Raw genomic sequence first — 19,006 nt, forward strand, 5'->3', positions numbered from 1 at the left:
TGGTCCCAATTGAGCATTATGAGAATTGAAGACATTGTATGAGCATTCATAAGCATAATGACCCTGAACACCACAAACTTCACAAAAGTTGTAAATTTTAGAGGCGGCTTTTGACATCTTGAAAATACTCATTGGATGCATAGCAGGCTCAAAAGCATTTAATGAGGCATTTTCATGAGTATATGCCTCAACTCAGGAAGTAGGAGTGCAAAATTATCAGCTCCCTCCATTGAAAACCCGAAAAGAAACAACAAAGCCAAGAAACACAGTAAAATCTACCTCACTTGGAACAAACGTCCTAAAGAGGCAATGGAAACAATCTAAATAACTAAATAAAATAAATAGAATGTAGCTGTCTCCCCGACAGCGGCGCCAAAAACATGATGTGTTATTTTATAACTAACCGCAAGCGCACGGTGTCTATTGTAGTGTAGACTGGCAAATGTGGGTCGTATCCTCAAGGAGACAGATGCTATCGATTTTTATTCAATTTTTTACAGATCAAATGATTATGAGAAATATTTTTAACTAACTATTACAACTAATTACATAACTATAACAGTCCCCGGCAGTGGCGCTAAAAACGTGATGCGTAAGATACAGATATGCAAGTGTACACAATCACGAGCAAGTAATATAGTAGTGAATACCAGATATCATTCCTCCAGGACTATGTGTTTGTATAGATTGCAAATTAATATCGAACAATTCAATTATAGAACACAAGAATTGGGTTTTTGTTTTTCTAATTAAATTAATTATTTAACAGCTAAATTAACTAACTAATAATACACTAGCAAAGAGATCTCGACAATTTTAGATACTAAAAGTTAAGTCAGGATAATTACTTCCCCCCAATATGTTCATGCTGGCAACAAAGCAGTGTAATATTATAACAAATTACAGTTTACTATCAGGAAATTTAATGGTCATAGGTTCTCCCGAAATCACTATGGTATAGATTTTGTAATTAAATTAACATATGTCTATGCCCAATTTAACTTCCAGAAGACAGATTAAGCATCAATTTCACACGGCCATGCAAGGTAACAATATATGTCTATACTGTCACAAAATTAATATCAACAGGTTTAATCATGCACCATTCAATTATTGTGTCAATTAATTATAACCCTTTCAATATTATAATTAACTCAATAAATTTTTGGAGTTGGCCAAACAATAGCAAATATTAAACATGAAATCCACTTGAATGAATAAATTGTAAACTGCATATAATACTTCTTATCTAAATACCAACAATCACATACTATTGTTCTATAAAATTCCTAACTCACAAAAGTTATTCATAATAAATGTATCAAACAATCCCAATATAACAAACACGTGCTCATAAGAAGAGATAGATAAAAGATAAGAGGAACAATCCAATTGAATGTCTTCAATGGCTAAAATCTTCTCCGCTGATGGCTTCTGCTCGGCCTCCCTTGTGCGGCTTCTTGTCTCTTGCTTCGTATCTCTATCTCCTAATTAGGTCTGAATACTAATCCCTTGAGTACAATCCATCATCATATATGATATGTTTAACTTCATATGTGATATGTTGATAAATATCAACATGAGTTTTGAGGATGGTATTATGAATTTCCAGAAGAGCTTCGAAGAGAGTATCAAGATGATTAAGGAACTCAAAGCTGAACAATTGATGATGGAGGCTCAAATTGTATAGTTGGCTAGTTCTTCCACCACAAGACAAACTGAATCTTCTCTTCCTCCGTCTCTCCAGGTTGAAGATGACATAAATACTATCATTCTAGCAAGTGATGCAGAGAGTGATAGTTTTTCGATCTGTGATGATGATGTGCCTATTGATAAAGAGGATGATCATGTTGTCGATGATAAGATCAGTGGTGAGTTTGATGTTGTAGACCATGTGTTTGATGACGAGGTAAATGAAAAAAGCAATACCAATACAGTTCTTGTGTCTTCCAACATATGTGCCTGAAATACTATTGCCTACTCAGATGGATGACATGACTAAAGTGGATCAGTAGTTTGATAACGATAAATTTGCTTTTACTCTAACCTCTACTCTTGTACTTGAGAATACATGTTTCAAGGTTGACATGATGTCAAGAATTGTCCAAGAGATTCTTTCTCAAAATTTGCTTGGTGATCCATTCCAAAAGGCTCTTACACTTCAATTCTCGAAAGAAGGAAATGACAATATTGACTCTCTATTTATTGATGTGAGAAGCGAATGGATTCGATTGACTCCTGCAAAAGTGAGGAGTTCAGAGATTCCACCACCCGAGCCTCTACATCGGGTGAATATCAAGGGAGTTCGATCTTTTGATGGATGTGATATCTATCATTGCTTTATCACAAAGTACTCCAAAACTATAAAATATTTAGATCAGTTGTTACTTCTTGATGTGACAATTAAGTTTACTAATACTTGTTTGGAGACTTTTTGCAGGATAAAGACAACATTTGATGTTCATGATTTTATTCTTGGTGGTAAGTTTATGGTCGAGAAGATGGATTCTACACGTTTATTTCTACGTGATTTGAAAAGGTCAAGCTAATGACTTTATAGGAGTGCTTCTTGGAAGGCAACCCAAGGTGTATATAAGTTAATTTATTATATAATATATTTTTTATGACTTTAGAAATTTTATTTGTTTTTTCCCTCTCACGAGATGCCTTGATGAATTTGTATGAAGTGTTTTAGGTAATTTTTAAAGAAATAAATAAGTTTTGAAAAAAAAGCTAGTTAAGGAAGTAACTGATTTGTATTTGTGAGAGTAGTGGACAGTATATTTGGGATGGCCATACTAAATTCTATGTTGGTGGTACAATACATTCTATCAAGAGCGCTCATTCTCTATCCTCAGCATTCATTCACGCGCACCTACCCTGCAGTAGACGAATTTCATGGGCATGTTGATATAGTTTCACGCCTATGATTTTTCTCTAGAAAGGCGCTATTTATTTTGTTCTTCAAAGTTCAAATCATGTCCCCTCCTGTACATGTACGAGCCTGCTTCCACCAACTTTGTCGGTGTCCATTCCAAAGCATGTACAAGCTACTCAGTCCATTAGTTTCTCAGCAGCCCAGCCCACTTCGACTGATTTCTCTACAGCATGGTTCTTTATAGAGTCCACATAACAAGCCTCCAGGATGCCAAGCCAACTTCTGCAACTAAGTTCAGGAGCCCAAGACAACTATCAGACCAGCCCACTAGTAGAACTTGCTCAGACAACTTGAAGCCCTTCTCTCCTACGTCACATTTTCCACGTTGTTTTTGTGTTCCTGTTTGGCTTCAAACCTTGTACATCGGCCCAATTGTTGTGTTAATTAATTAAAGGAAGCTTTTAGGAGTTGGACACAAGACCTCCAATGTCCAAGTGTTATGAGCCACCATCAAACCGGACCTCCAATGTCCAGGTGTTATGAGCCACCATCAAACCGCTGTGACATCTAGTGCAGATGTTAAAAAGGTGCATCCAAATTTAATAAAAAAGTGATAAGTCAAAGCCAATTCACAACTCAATGGAATTCAGAGGAGTTTTCTTTTTAACTTATATTATATTTATATATTTGTGTCATATTAGTTCATTGAGGACAATGTACCACTTTAGTGTGGGGATGGTTTCTCAATTGTTAGAAAAATCAAAAAAAAATATTATAAAAAAAATATTGAAAATAAACTATCAGGTACTCCTTTGAGATCAATGGGTGAAGAATGCAATGTCATGTGGAAGGAACGATCCATGTACTTGTGCTGGTATTAAGTGCAACTGTACTGGAGATGAAAAAAATTCTTGGGGACTTTTCGCAACCCTTGGTTACTGGAGAATTACTTGACTTAAAAAAAGAAAAAAAAATAATCTAGCGAAGTCTTATGGTGGTGTTGGAGCCAAGATTCTGCCGGATGCCGAAGCCTGAATGCGACCTGAAATAGAGAAGAATGCGAGGGATTGTCCCCCCGATTCACCTCCGGCGTGAGAATAAGTTAGTGGCTCAAAAGGGTTTTTAGAGAACTGCAAGCGTAAATGTATGTAAGAGTGTATAAGTGAATGTCTTTTACCCTTGATTTACCCACTTTATATAGGAGGGAGATGAACCTGAGTTTGTAACGCTCCCGCCCGATGCGGGAGGGAAGTAATGGTGAGTTAAGGAGGCGGGATCCTCGCCCCTCGACCGTTGCGCGCTAGGAACGTTTGGTGAAGTTTTAAATAGTGGGCCGGACCTCTATTGGGCCTTGGCAACTGGGCTGCGGCTTACATTCCAACATGTCCCCAGGCTTCGGTCGGGTTGTAAACGCGGCCGAAGTCTGAGTTTGTTTCGACTGACCGATCGGATGAGGCGTCAGGCTGGGAGATCGACAGGCGCTTTGGTATGATTTCAAAGTGTCTGGTCCGAACGGCGCAGGGCGTCGCTTGAGTGCTGGATGACGTTACCTCGAGATACGCGTTGAATCTGGGCCGTGCATTCCAAAGGGTGTCATTAATAGGGCGCGCCTTTTCACGAGAGCTTATAAATATGAATCATTACCACCGGTTTCTTTTTATATTCCCAAACTCTCTTCTCCTTCTTTGCAACTCCCCGCTCTCTCAAGCTCTTACTCTCCCAGCATCCGGCGGCGGTCCCAGTTCCGGCTCATCTCCACCGTTTCTTTCCGTTCTTTCTCCAACAAGTAAGTTCCTCTTCCTTCCCTGTCGATTTCTCTTACTGTCTTTTTAGAATGCTGCTAGATATCGTTGATTCTTTGTATTGTATCTTCCGGTGAAAGTTTTTCGCCGGTTCGAAGATATTTGTTGATTGCCGGTAGTTTTCGACTTTTTCAGTTTTGTCCATATTGTAATGCTATCTTGTTGAGTTGTCGTAGATTAGAATTGTGGTTGGGGTATTCTGGCGGTTCTCGAGTTTTCAACTCGGGCATTGCCGTTGTCTTTTCCCCCCGTTTGCTGCTTTTTCTTTGTGTGTTGTCTTGTCGCTTGGGTTGGTTTTCTAGGGTTAGGTTTTAAGCCCCGTCGGCCCGACCCGATTCGGCCCTATGTACTCGGGCTCGCCTCTTTTTCTTTTCTTCTTTCTTTCCGAGTACATGGCTTATGTTTGCCTTCTCTCGTTTGCAGGCAAATGGATCGGTCGGGTGATGTTGTGGGGACCTCTTACTCGGCTGCGGATTACTTCAGTGATGCGCTGAAGTTCCCTATGGCCAACTTTCCTTCCCTACTGACCGAAGCGGATCTGAAGATGTTTCGGATAAAATACCAGATTCATCGGTCATGGGATATTTACCCGGCCATCGCGAATGACTGCATCTACCAGACTCCCGAGTCGGAGGACGGCCATAGGTGCGTGGGCATCTCCGAGAACGCATTCAAGTGCGGCTTTCGGCTTCCGATGCTCCCCCTGCTGAAGAAACTCCTGAAGCAGACGGGGATCGCCCTGGGACAGTTGGACCCGAATGGATTTACGTATATAAACGTATTCCAGCATCGGTGTCTGATGACTGGCGTGTCTCCTCGGCCAGCTCTTTTCTGGAATCATCACGATTTCAAGAAAAATGCCAAGAGCAATGGCTTCTACACCATCGGCCGCATGACCGGCCGACCGAATTGGTGCGAGACCAATTCGAGCAACAAAGGGACCCACGAACGATGGTTCTATCTGGGGGGTCACTCAATCCACAAGTTCTCCACGTGGAGGGAGGTCGACCCCTCAATCATCACCACTCCCCTTCTGGTCGGCAAGGACCTGGAGGACTTTGAGAAGCTCAGCAAAGTCCAGGAGCCGAACCGGATCTTGTTATCGACGAGCCGGGAAAAGGAGTGGCTCTTTACTCTTTGGGGTAGTGACGGTAGTCTTTCTGTTTCTACTATGCTTCTCTTCCGTTATTCAACTTTTCCGTTTATATCTGTGCATTGCTTTGACACTTGTTTTCTGGTGCAGTGTCTTCTCGGACCGAAGCCCTAAAGCGGAAGACGGCGAAGGCCATGGCGGCCAAGAAGGAGGCCGAAGCAAAGGCCCGCGGCGAGACAACAGTTGGTGCCATAGTCCAGGCGGATGTGGCTAGGGAGAAGACCCCGGAGGTCGGTCGCTCAGAGGGAGGGATCGAGAAGTCCTCTGAGGTCGAAGACGCTCCAGCCCCCGAGGTGGCTAGGAAGAGGACAAGGCCGGACGGTTCTTCTGAGGTCCGGCCTTACGTTCCCGAATGGTCGGTCTTGTCGACCGATTCGATAGCGATCCTGGCTCCCGACCGGATCAAGGACGTTTCTGGAGATTTTTGCAGGTCCCAGATTCTTCCGGCCGACAGGGGAACCTATGAGTCGGCCACCGCGCTGCAAGCTTGTGAGCAGCTCATGTGTTTTCTTTCCTTGGTAAGTATCATCGTTCCTCACCTCTTCGTTTCATAGGCTTCGGGTGTGATTTTAACTTGTCTAATTTTTGTGCAGGCTTCTCTCTGGGCGGCGGCGGTGACTGACAAAGTCCAGGACATGCAGAAGAAGATGCCCGGGGTCAATGCCCTCACTATCAGGGCCAATCTTGCTGAAGACACCCTGGCAGCTCTGAAGACCGAGCTGAATGCGGCCCATCAGGACATAAAAGACCTTCGGGAGTCAGAAGGTCGACTGAAGGGTCAGGTCGATACTCTGACAAGAAGGGTCCAGCGTCGGAACCTGGCCCTGAAAGCCGCTCGCCGAAGGGAGAAGAAGGCGAAGAAAATCCTGGAGAAGACCGAGGATAGGTTCCTCGAGATCGGGTACGACGAGACGGTTCGTCGGGCTCATAAGGAAGGCTTGGATCACAAGCTACTTCTGGACGAAGGCTCTTCTGATCCAGTCGGCCGTGATGATCCGGACGAGCCTCTGGTCGTCTCCTCCGATCCCGAAACTGATTACTCGGAGTAATCTTTTCTTTTGTAATTTGTTGGCCTGCGGGCTGTTATTGTAAGAACAATTTGCCTTCGGGCTTGTACAAATATGTCGCCTTCGGGCTTTTACTTAATTTCGCCTTCGGGATTGCTTTCGATACTTGGTTTATCTCAATACATGTTTTCGTTTCCGATGTATGTCTTGGATATAACTTGGATAATGCTAATGTATGTCTTTGACTTTGAATCGTCTCCATACATGTTTTAAACTTCATCATATTTCTTCGGTCGAGCGATCGGTCTTGACACGAGTTTACTTTCTAATTTATGTATGTCTTAGACCGTTCGGTCTCGATACAATTTTAGCATTTTCGTATGTCTCATACTGATAAGTCTCGATACGGTGAACTTTGATATATGTCTCCGACCGAAGGTCTCGATACATGTCAAAATTTTATTTTATTTTTACAAGTGTACATCTTTAGCCTAAAAACTGGCTTCAGTATGATGTCCATTGATTCCCCCAATATTTGGAGATTGTTATTATCTTTAAGTTAGGAACTCGATCGGCCCCATTAGAGATAGAAACAATCGTGCAAATATTTAGGTTAATCATGGCCATTTCCTTCGGTCCCGTATCTTAATCAGGTTGCCCCGAGTTACGGGATCGACCGGAGTATTAAACAAGTTACAACTATCCTGAATTTGAAATAGGAACTTTTATTGATCGTAAGGGAAATAATTACATAACTGGAGGACTTAAAAAATGGAAAGAGAAATGTTCGGGCGGGAAGCCTTACTGATAGTATTTTTGGAGTTGGGAAGCATGCCAAGTATTCTTAATGGTGCTTCCATCCATCCCTGCCAGTTTGTAGGTTCCCGACCGAATGACCTCGATAATGGTGTAAGGTCCTTCCTAGTTCGGCATAAGCTTTCCTTCCTTGGTCGGCATAGAAGTAGCCAAATCTCGGAGAACCATGTCCCCGACTCTGAAAGAACGCTTTCGGATGCCCGAATCATAATACTGAGACGCTTGTTGTTGACATTGGACATTCCTCTGATGGGCTGCCTCTCTTTCTTCTTCTAGGAGATCCAGGTTTCCCCGTAGGCCAAATTCGTTAGTGTCGGGATTGAAGACCTGGCTTCGGTAAGACTCTAGGCCAATCTCGACTGGAACAAGTGAATCGGTCCCATAAGCTAGCCGAAACGGCGTTTCTCCTGTTGAAGACCGAGGAGCGGTTCGGTACGCCCAGAGGACCCAGGGGAGTTCTTCGGCCCACAGTCCCTTAGCTTCTCCAAGGCGCTTCTTGATACCTTGGAAGATGATCTTGTTGGCTGCCTCGATCGCCCCGTTTCCTTGGGGATGACCGACCGAGCTGAACCTTTGTTGAATGCCGAAGCTGGCCAAGAACTCTTTGAACTTCCTTCCAACGAACTGAGTACCATTGTCGGATACACATACCATCGGTATCCCGAACCTCACAATTATCTGCTCCAGGAAGAATTTTTTGGCGACCTGCTCGGTGATAGCTGAAAGTGGTCGGGCTTCGACCCACTTCGTCATGTAGTCAATGGCCACTATACAGTATTTAGCATGTCGAGTACTGGTCGGTAAGATCCCCACTATGTCGATGGCCCACATGGAGAATGGTATCGGACTGAGGACCGAAGTCATTTCCTCCGGGGGTTGCTTCGGAACATTGCTGTGTATTTGACATTGTCGGCATTTCTTTGAGTAGTTTGCGGCATCTTTCCTTAGGGTTGGCCAGAAAAAACCCTGTCGGAGTATCTTTATGGCCAGGGATCGGCCGGCCAGATGTTCGCCACAGATTCCCTCGTGAACTGTTTCTAGGGCAAGGAGCTGTTCCTCTGAATCCAGGCATCGGAGCAAGGGCTGAGAGACTGATCGCCTAAAGAGTCAGCCCCCGATCAGTGTATAGCTAGCTGCTCGGTATTTTACCTTTTGAGCTTCCCTTTTCTCCAAGGGCAAGAACCCCTTCTCCAAGTAGGCTCTGATGGGGGTCATCCAATTTATGCCTTGATGAATCTCCAGGCAAGCTTTCTTGTCGACCGAAGGAGTTTTTACCTCAGTCAAGTAGATGGACCTCGTCAAATTTTGAGTTTCAGCCGAGGCTAGGCGAGAGAGAGCATCGGCACGACCATTGTCCTCCCGACCGATGGCGCTTAATTCAAATGTTTCAAAAAACTGAGTCTTTTCTCGCACTTTAGAGGCGTAAGCTTTCGTTCGGGGCTCTTTCTGTTCATATTCCCCGGAAAAGTGCTTGACGACCAGCATGGAGTCGCTAAAAGCCCTCAAATGCCTTACTTCGAGATTTTTTGCTAGACCCATTCCTGCCAGGAGGGCTTCGTATTCGGCCTCATTGTTGGTCAAAGGGAAAGTGAATCGGATGGCTTGACAAATCTCAAATCCATCGGGACTGGAAAGGATCAATCCCGCCCCGCACTTTGACCCGGCTACCGACCCATCCACAAACAACTTCCACTTTCCTGGAGTCCTGATGAGCTATTCTTTCGGTTCCAAGTCCTTCGGCCCCGAAAAAATGCACTCCACCATGAAGTCAACCAAGGCTTGGGCTTTGATGGCTGTTCGGGGAACATACTCTAAGTCGTATTCCCCCAATTCTACGGACCAGGCGACGACTCTGCCCGAAGCCTCTGGTCGGCTGAGGATCTTTTTCAAAGGTTGGTCGGTGACCACTTGTATCGTTCGCCCTTGGAAATAGTGTCGCAATTTTCGGGAGGCCATGACCAGCCCATATGCGAACTTCTCGGCATTCGGTTATCGGGTTTCTGCATCCCTCAACATATGAGACACATAGAAGACCGGGTGTTGGTTCTTCTCGTGCTCTTTCACTAAAACCGCACCAAGGGTTCGGTCGCTCACTGCCAAGTACAGCTGGAGCGTTTCCTTCGGATCAGGCCTCATCAATAGAGGGGCTTTAATCAGGTACTCCTTTATTTCCTCGAAGGCTTTCACGCAGTTCGGCCCCCACTCAAAATTCTTTGCTCCCTTCAACACTTCAAAGAAAGGGAGCGCCTTTTCAGCTGACCGAGAGATGAATCTACGGAGGGCTGCTAGTCGTCCAGTCAGCTTTTGAATTTCCCGAATGATCTTCGGGGCTTCCATATCTAACACCGCCTTTATTTTTTTGGGATTCGCTTCGATCCCTCTCGCACTGACCATATACCCTAGGAACTTGCCACTACAAACCCCGAAGGTGCACTTGGCGGGGTTGATCTTCATGTTGTTCCGTCTTAGGGTCTCAAAGCATTCTTTGAGGTCATCAGCGTGATCATGAAACAAGGATTTTACTATCATGTCATCGACGTAACATTCCATGTTCCGTCCTATCTGTTCGGCGAAGACTTTGTTCACCATCCTTTGGAAAGTGGCCCCCGCGTTTTTCAGACCGAAGGGCATCTTGATGTAGGCATAGGTGCCTTTCGAGGTGATGAATGCTGTCTTGGGGATATCCTCGGCATCCATGGCGATCTGATGATAGCCCGAAAATGCGTCTAAAAAGCTGAGTATTTGATAGCCAGAGGTGGCATCTATCAGCTGATCGATGTTCGGCAGAGGGTAGTGGTCCTTCGGGCAATTTTTGTTGAGGTCGGTATAATCGACACACATTCTCCACTTATTGTTGGACTTCTTGACCACCACCACATTAGCCAGCCATTCGGGATATTCAATCTCCTCGATGAACTTTGCTTCCAGTAGTTTTTCCACTTCGACCTCAATCACCTTCTGTCTTTCCACGGCGAAGTTTCTCTTCTTCTGCTTGACGGGAATGGCCTGTGGATGAACATTTAGCCTGTGCCGAGCGATCGACTCATCCAACCCCGGCATGTCTTCGGGCCCCCAGGCAAAAACATCATGGTACCGACGGACCACATCAATCACCTTCTCCTTCAGCCCTGATTCCATGTCTTTACCGATCCGAACCATCTTTCCCGAGCAACCTGCGTATAATTCCACCTCTTCGGTCTTAGTGCCTGGCTCGGCGATCGGGTTCGAAAGATTGTTCCCAAATTTCTCCAACTCTATATGCAGGGCGTGACCACTGTCCCTAGGACCATCTTCGGTTCGGCGCCGTTTATTTCCTTCGGCGCCACCTAGATCCTTGTCTATCTCAAGATCTTCCAGCATAATGATTCGGGCGGCTTTCTGATCGCCCCTCATCTCTCCCACTCCTTTCTCGGTCGGGAACTTTAGCTTGAGGTGGGGAATAGAGGCAATAGCTTCAAAAGCAGCAAGAACGGGTCTCCCCAAAATGGCATTAAACGGGCTTTCCACTCGAACCACATAGAACTTGACCTGTTTCTCCACAGTATAGGGGGATTTACCAAGCAACAAGGGCAAGTGGATCATACCTTCGATCGGGACGGGCTGATTGCCAAACCAATATAGAGGAGCTTCATAGCAGGTATCGATCTGTTTGCCTTCCAAATTCATTTTCTGGTAGGTGTTATAATAGAGGACGTTGACAGAACTTCCTCCATCGACCAGCACCTTCCAGATCTTGTTCTGCCCGATCACGGGATTAATGACCAACGGATCCTCGTGCGGCAGAATGACATCCTCGTAATCTTCCTGGGAGAACATTATGGGGAACTGCTGCTTAGTGGAGTTGATGCTGTAGAGATTGTAGACCTGCAGGGCATACTTCTTCTTTGCCGTTTTGCTGCTTCGGTCTAAAACTATTCCCCCGAATATTGTCTGGACCTCGCCCCTGTACCGTTCTCCCTCTTCGGGTGCCTTCCCTTTATCTTCTTTGGGACCTAACCGATCCCTCAGATCTTTAACATACTGGTTCAAGTCACCAGCCTTAACCATCTTCTCTATCAACTTCTTCAAGTGGTAACATTCATCGGTATTATGCCCGTTGTCCCGATGATAGTCACAATACTTATCGGAGTTCTTCTTGTAATCGGGAATCTTCATCTTCGGCGGCCGAACGAATCCTGGCTTCCCCTTAATTTCATTGAGAATCTTGGAGGCAGATGCGTTCAGGGGAGTGAACACAGTGCTGTCTCTATCTCTCCTTCGTTCGGCCCCTCTGTCTAGCTTCTCGTCCCTCTCGTCCCTTCGGCCTCTATAGCCTTCATTTCTTCTTCCCTTGTTGTCCGAACGGGAACCGTATCGATCATCTTTCCGGTCATTCTTATGTCCCCCAATGGACTCCATCTTTCTTCTGATGCTCTCCCCCCGTAAGTAAATATCGTTCAACGACTTCGGGGGTATGTCGTACAAAGATGATCGGAGTTTCTTACCTTTCACCGGGTCCAGACCAGCCGTGAGGAATCCTGCGGCCTTTACCTTGTCCAGGTTGGTTACCATCCCAGCCTCTTCTTTAAACCTGGCCAAGTAATCACCCAACTCTTCATTAGGCCTCTGTCGGCAGTGAATGAGGGCCTCAGTGTCCTTCTCTCTTCGGCACAAGTGAGAGTAGTGCCTCAAGAATTTGCGCTTCAGCTGATCGTAGGAACTAACCGATCTTGGACGCAGGGATCGGTACCACATCATAGCAGACCCCTTGAGGTAGGTCTTGAACATCTTGCAGAGCATGATGTCACAATGCCCCATACCGGTCATAAGGGATTCGTATTTGTCGCAGTGATCGATCGGGTCGCCCTTCCCATTAAATTCATTCATTTTCGGGAACTGTCTCCCCGGGGGCGGCCGATATTGCTCAATCTCGTCGACTATAACTGGCTTATGGGTTAACGTCTTGTCCCCAAACATTGCCTTCTCCATTCGGCGGAGTCGGTCCCGCATGTGGGGATCTTCCTCCCCTTCGGAATCCGAAGGTGTGACATGCCTGTGACGAGGCCCTCGGGAGTGCGACTCAGAGTCCGAAGACCCATCTTGGTCTTCCCGATTCCTCTTCTTGTTTCCTTCGCCCTCCGGCACTCGATCTCCTTCGGCCTCCAAGGCCTCTCGGAGGGCTCTCTCCTGGAGCTCAATTTCTTCCCTTTGTAGCTGGAGGGCTTTCAGCCGTAGTTCATCGGCCTCCCTCTTCTTGGCTAGTCGGGCGGCTTCTTGTTCTTTAGTCTTGGAAGACTGGGCTTTAGCAGCCTGTTCTTCCCTCCATTTCAGCAGCATCTGCTGTTGCTCTTCCGGGGTGGGCAGCAGCCCTTCGGGACTGTTGCCAAAGTCTAAACCGGCTTTTGGGTTGGAGGTGTTTCCAGTGGTTTGCTCAGTTGGGTTTGTCATGGTGTTTATTTTTAAGAGATTCTACTTGCAGGTCCCACAGACGGCGCCAATGTTGGAGCCAAGATTCTGCCGGATGCCGAAGCCTGAATGCGACCTGAAATTGAGAAGAATGCGAGGGATTGTCCCCCCGATTCACCTCCGGCGTGAGAATAAGTTAGTGGCTCAAAAGGGTTTTTAAAGAACTGCAAGCGTAAATGTATGTACGAGTGTATAAGTGAATGTCTTTTACCCTTGATTTACCCACTTTATATAGGAGGGGGATGAACCTGAGTTTGTAACGCTCCCGCCCGATGCGGGAGGGAAGTAATGGTGAGTTAAGGAGGCGGGATCCTCGCACCTCGACCGTTGCGCGCTAGGAACGTTTGGTGAAGTTTTAAACAGTGGGCCGGACCTCTATTGGGCCTTGGCGTACTGGGCTGCGGCCTACATTCCAACAGGTGGTCATAAGTTACTTACCTTGGGAAGCGTCCCGGCCTTAGACCGAGCACAAATAAAAAAAGAAAAAAAATGTATAAAAATATAGGAAGGCATAAAAGTTCCTTGTGACCCTGAGCTGTAGTTGACTCTAATGTAACCAAGTGCTTAAACATTATTCTGATTAACGACTCATGGTTAAGACTCTGTTAAAGTTTGTTCCTCTCTGTTTTGTTTTATTAGATACTAACAGTGATGAATAAGAGCATATGGGAAACTTTGCTCCAAGGGCATTTTAGAACATTAATCTCCTCCTCACTCTGGAAGCTCTCAAGTAGATCCTATCCTAAACTTTTTACGCAATTAGGATTAGAGAGGGATGATGCCAAAAATAAACTGAAATCTCTTACTCTTAAGAACAATGCTCTGGTACTAGAGATTCATGACTATAACATGAATGAAATAAAAGTACTTAATCCTAAAATGGAACAACTGACCAAAGACCTAGAATTACAATATGTTAGGGTCATAGTGTTTGAGAAGAGTGAGGCTGCCTTAAGACTTCAGTTGGAAGTCTTGGCTGCCTTAAGCTTCCTCGATTTTATACTTATGTTCAAGTGATTCCCATAAGTCCTAAACTGTTTGCTTTGTGCTACACACGTTATACAACGAGTCAACCAGACAGTTGAGCACATAATTCTGACAAATATAGTCGGCGTGCTTCCAAGCATCAACAACATACACAGCCTGTACATTGCTCTCAGCAGTGAGCAACGGTGCCTCTTCCTTAAGGTAGAGATCCAGATGCAACGTGGTCAGATAAAACAACATCTTTTGTTGCCAACGTTTGAAGTTCGATCCGTTAAACTTCTAAGGTTTCTCAATATGTGCAGTAGGCATATAGGAACCATAGGCACAGCAGGTGCAAAGGGTGCAGTATGTATCGCCGGTCTGAAACCTGGTGGAGTCTGTCCAAAGAGTATACTAAACTGTCCAAAGATAGTGTGTCCCACTGGAACATACTCCGTAGGTACATATCCAACCGGCGTCTAGCCCCCATCAGATACAACGATCGATGTGTTAGGGTTAGGCGTCGGTTGGTGACCCTCATCAGATCCTAGGATCTGTGTGTTGGGATTAGCCATCGTGTTTAGCCTCACAGTTTGGTTCTCCATTGATCTGTTAATCCACAAACAAGAAGATACAGATATATCAGTCGTAGATAAATATAAAGTATAGCTTTAGGATTGTGAACACAATCTGCGAATATTACAATGAAATAAAAGTGTGTGCGAATAACAGATCGTGTATAAAACTGAAGAAAATACAAAAAGATAATAAAGAAGATACGAATCCTCGAGCCCAGTCAAAACTGTATCCTTAAAACTACTAGTTGAGAAGTCGCGCGTTGCGGTGGCCTATAAAAATTAAATTAATGATTCGATATCAATATTTATAGAATAAAATAAAATTATGACGGCCTATAAAAATTATATTAATGATAAGAATAGAATAAATTTTATATTATAAACATCTCGATGCAATACCAATATTAATATATAAAATTGAAAAATTAGACTATTATTCATGAATGAAAAATGTAAACAAATTTCTACATGTAATTAACGAATTAAAGCACAACGAATCGTAATTTAAGTTGTGTTTTTTTTTTGAAAAATAATCATGTTCACGCTAACATTGCCATCTTCCTCCAATTTTTTTTGATTGGTCGTGCAGAGAAACATCAATATCCATGAGATGGCGATCTATAACTACCATTGTTTGCCTTGTTTGCAACAACCCTTGTTTTTTAATATTGTATAAACAGATTTCGCTTAAAAGATGCTTGAACCGAACAAACAGATATTGTGAAAGTGTTGCGTGAATACAATTTTCCTGTATACAAAGTAAACCATATAAAAATTAATAATAACAAACATGTCCATTGAACAAACCAAATATTATAAAAAAAAAATAACCAACTAACATATATCACTAACAGTTAATTTAATGATAACAACAACAAATATGTTAAATTTTATGATGTCTGACCTCAATTTCTAGGGGTTGATTTGAGAACAAACCGACTTATCAGAAATATTTTCTATTTTTGATATACGCCTTTTCCAAAAATATGGTCAGTCTTGGAGGAGAAGTAAATTTTTTTTTGGTATCAAAATAATAGCAAAGAAATTTCAAATTTTGATTTGATATTTATTAAGGGAGGTAATTTTTATTTTTGATATATTGAATTTTTTTTCCAATATACCCAAAACTAAAAAAGGTATAATTTTTATTTTTGATACTGAAAAAGGTAGGTAGATTTGATTGTTAATATTGTGAAAAAGATAGTTCTGAAATTTGCTTCAAATTTATCCGAAACTGAAACAAGGTAGTTTTAATTTTTGATATTTTTCATTCAAAAATTCCAGAAAATTAGAAAAGTTGAACGGAGCTATCTGAGAGGCGCCACCTACACGCCCCATGCTTCTCTTTTATATAAGTATACTAGTGAATAAAGCCGCGCTTCGCAGCGGCGTTATAAATTTTGTATAAATTTTGATACGAATCAATATTATAATAGCATAAAAATTATTTTGAGTCATCTTCCGGTTAGACATATCACTAATAAAAAATATTATAATTAGTATAAAAATTTGTTTAAGTGGTCATCTGTCAAACACAATACAAATAATAAAATTAGTTCGAAACGCCCTCTCCCGTCAAAGACAATATTAATCCATAATTATTATTTTTGTTAGGCCGAATTAACTCACTATATTAATTAATATAGTGAACACAATCAATAACAAAATACTCAAACAAGAGATTCAACAAAGTAAACTCTTATTCACAAAACTTAGTAGGTCACAAAAACTCTCTTAGTGATTTATAACTTATCACTAAGAGCTGCTGGGTTACAAGAATAATATTCTCGATGTTCTCACTCTTATAGAGTAAACCCTAATCTGTGTTTATATACACAGTTACATGATATCTACTGATTGATTTATAATTATCTGCTTCCTAAAATAATCTAATCAGTAGCTATCCTTCTGCTGTCCTGATTTGTATAATCTCCCTTGATCTTTATCTTCCTTATTTAGTCAGATCTGCTCCTGAAAATCAGCCGCCTGCAAACTCTGATCATCGATAAACTCTGATCCAGCTGTCAGTCGCTAAACTCTGATTTCAGCTAAACTCTGATATTTGCTTCTGCACACTAAACAAGTTAAATACCTGTGACATCATCAAATATGTAACAATCTCCCCCAACTTGTGCATTAGACAGAATGAACAAGTTATATATATGTACTGATGATGTCAAAAACTATCAAGGACAAATGCATAAAATAATTAATTTACAAAATTAATTACAACTTACAGAACCAACACAACTATCTATCAAATCAACCTATATCCATAGCTTTCTCTGACAAACTGGTTGATCAGATTTTCTTCTTTCAGCTTTAAGGTCTGGATCATCTGGGCTTTGACATTTCTGAGTTCTTCAGTTTCATCCCCAGTCTGATAGATAGCTGCTCTCAAGGCATTTACCTTGCTTCTCTGCATTGCTTCTCCAAGCTGAATCACCCTTGGTCTGTCTGCATCATTGTTGTAACCCAAGATTCTGGTGTTTGCAATAGTCTCCATTACAGAGCTATTCTTTTCCATACAAATTTCAGAACCATCATCTTGAGCTATCTTTGGAATGTATTCCTCATCAGACTTCACTCCATAAAATTTTCTCTTTTCATTTATAGTCCTTTTCATCAGATCAGACCATCTCTGAGTAGCTTCATTCTTTATCTCCAGCATATAGTGAAAATGTTCCAGCTCTCTCAGAGATTTCAGCAACAAATCAGCTTCTGAGATTCTGTAGACTCTGCCAGATTCCAGAAATAGAGCAATCTTCTCTTTATCTCCTGTGCCATCATGAGTATCCATAAGGATCTGCACTGACTCAACTTTATCTAGGTCCTTCTGAGTAACAGCATCTCTCACTTTCTCCGTCAGAGGGTAAGGATCTCTGAAAATGGTTGCTGAATCTGTTTGAATTTTCTCCTTCCTGTGACCTAGACCAGTTGTGTCATAAGCTCCCTTTCCTCTAGTTCCATGAGTCCTGATTCTGGTGAGCATTGGACTTTCCTTGTACAGACTTGTACCAAGGCTTCCAAAGAGACTCTTTTTCTTCTGATCTTGAGTCTTTTCAGGGTTTATCTTCAGCCAGGAGGCTTTAGCATTTTCAATTTTATCTTCTGTTACTGAAGCTTTAACTTGAGCATTGTCAGAGGTTAAAGTCATGTCAGAGATTGATCTGTCATCACCCTTTCTTCTTCTGGTTAAACCAGCTTCCTTTTCTTCTACTTGATCAGATACATCAGCAATTATGTTCACATTCTTACTTAGCTTGATCATCCTCTGAGAAGGATTTTCTGATGCTACCTTGATCACTGATTTCTTTATCACAGGAGGAACTGAAGGAACTCCATCAACAGGTTTCTTCCCTTTGTCTATTGAATCAGATTCAGATTGAGTTTGAGACCTGGTTCTTGGTCTGTTGATGTCAGTGTAGTTCACCTCACTAATTATTATTCCCTTTTGCTTTGGAATCTTCTGTTTTTGTGAGGGATCAGTAATCTGTTTTTTGCTCATCAGACTTTGTCTTGCTGATCTTCTTCTTCTCAGCAGCCAGTCTTTCTTCTTCAAGTCTGATGGCTTCTATATCTACTCCTGGATTTTCCTTTTCAAATATTTTCCTTGCCATAGCTTCATCAATTGCTTGTAAGGAAGGAGATTTGTAGAAAAGAGTGGTTTCTCTGCCTCTGAACTTCAGAGTTTGGCAGAACTTACTTCAGAGTTTGGCAGAACTTCTGAGACTCAGGGTCTCCAGCTTCAATCAACTTATCAGCTCCAAGAATCAGATCCTCTTTCTTCTTTTCAACCTCAGAGTTCACAAGAACTATTTCTTTAGATATAACATTTGAATCTCTGACTGCTTTACTTATGCTCTGAGCTTGAGACATAACAGTCAGTTCCATAGACTTGTGTTTTTGAGATTCTCTGGGTCTATCAGAGTTTGCTGCTTCCTTATTACTCCTTTCTTTTTCTTTGATTTGCAGCAGCTTTGGCTGTTTGTCAGCCATCTCCCCTTTTCCTTCTTCATCACCATCTGGCCTTTTCTTTTTCATTTGCTGATCAAGTTTGCATTTGTCTTTGGATATTTTCTCCCCCTTTTTGACATCAGCAGAGGTGAGAACTTGAACCAGCTGAGCCACAGAAGTGCTCAAATCAGCCAGAGTATGCTGCATTGAAGTTTGAGTGGCCTCAATGGAAGTAAGTCTGTCTTCAATAGAAGGAGGTGTAGCTCTGCACATCCTTTGACAATAAGTTAAGCTGCAGACTCTTCTTTTGGCAGGCTCAGAGGATGGAAGTGTAGAGCTTGGAACTGTAGGAGCTATGATAGGAGAGGATTCTCTGACTGGTGACAATGCGGTAATTGGAGAAT

General features: G+C 42.9%; 1 protein-coding gene across 4 annotated transcripts in view; it reads right to left on the reverse strand.

The window, feature by feature from the left end:
- Positions 1–426: 426 nt before the first annotated feature.
- Positions 427–19,006, reverse strand: part of LOC135149304 (uncharacterized) — a 29,466-nt gene continuing 10,886 nt past the window's right edge. For 2 of the 4 annotated variants that reach the window (XM_064084708.1, XM_064084707.1), the window contains one exon: positions 427–14,676. In XM_064084708.1, the coding sequence (XP_063940778.1) occupies positions 9,646–13,083 (3,438 nt within the window). In that variant the 5' untranslated portion in view covers positions 13,084–14,676 and the 3' untranslated portion in view covers positions 427–9,645. Of the gene's footprint in view, positions 14,677–16,327; positions 16,738–19,006 lie in introns of those variants that run through there. The other 2 variants (XR_010287700.1, XR_010287701.1) reach the window with 2 other exon arrangements.

Source organism: Daucus carota, chromosome 9, assembly GCF_001625215.2.
Source record: "Daucus carota subsp. sativus chromosome 9, DH1 v3.0, whole genome shotgun sequence".
Classification (NCBI taxonomy): Eukaryota; Viridiplantae; Streptophyta; class Magnoliopsida; order Apiales; family Apiaceae; genus Daucus; species Daucus carota.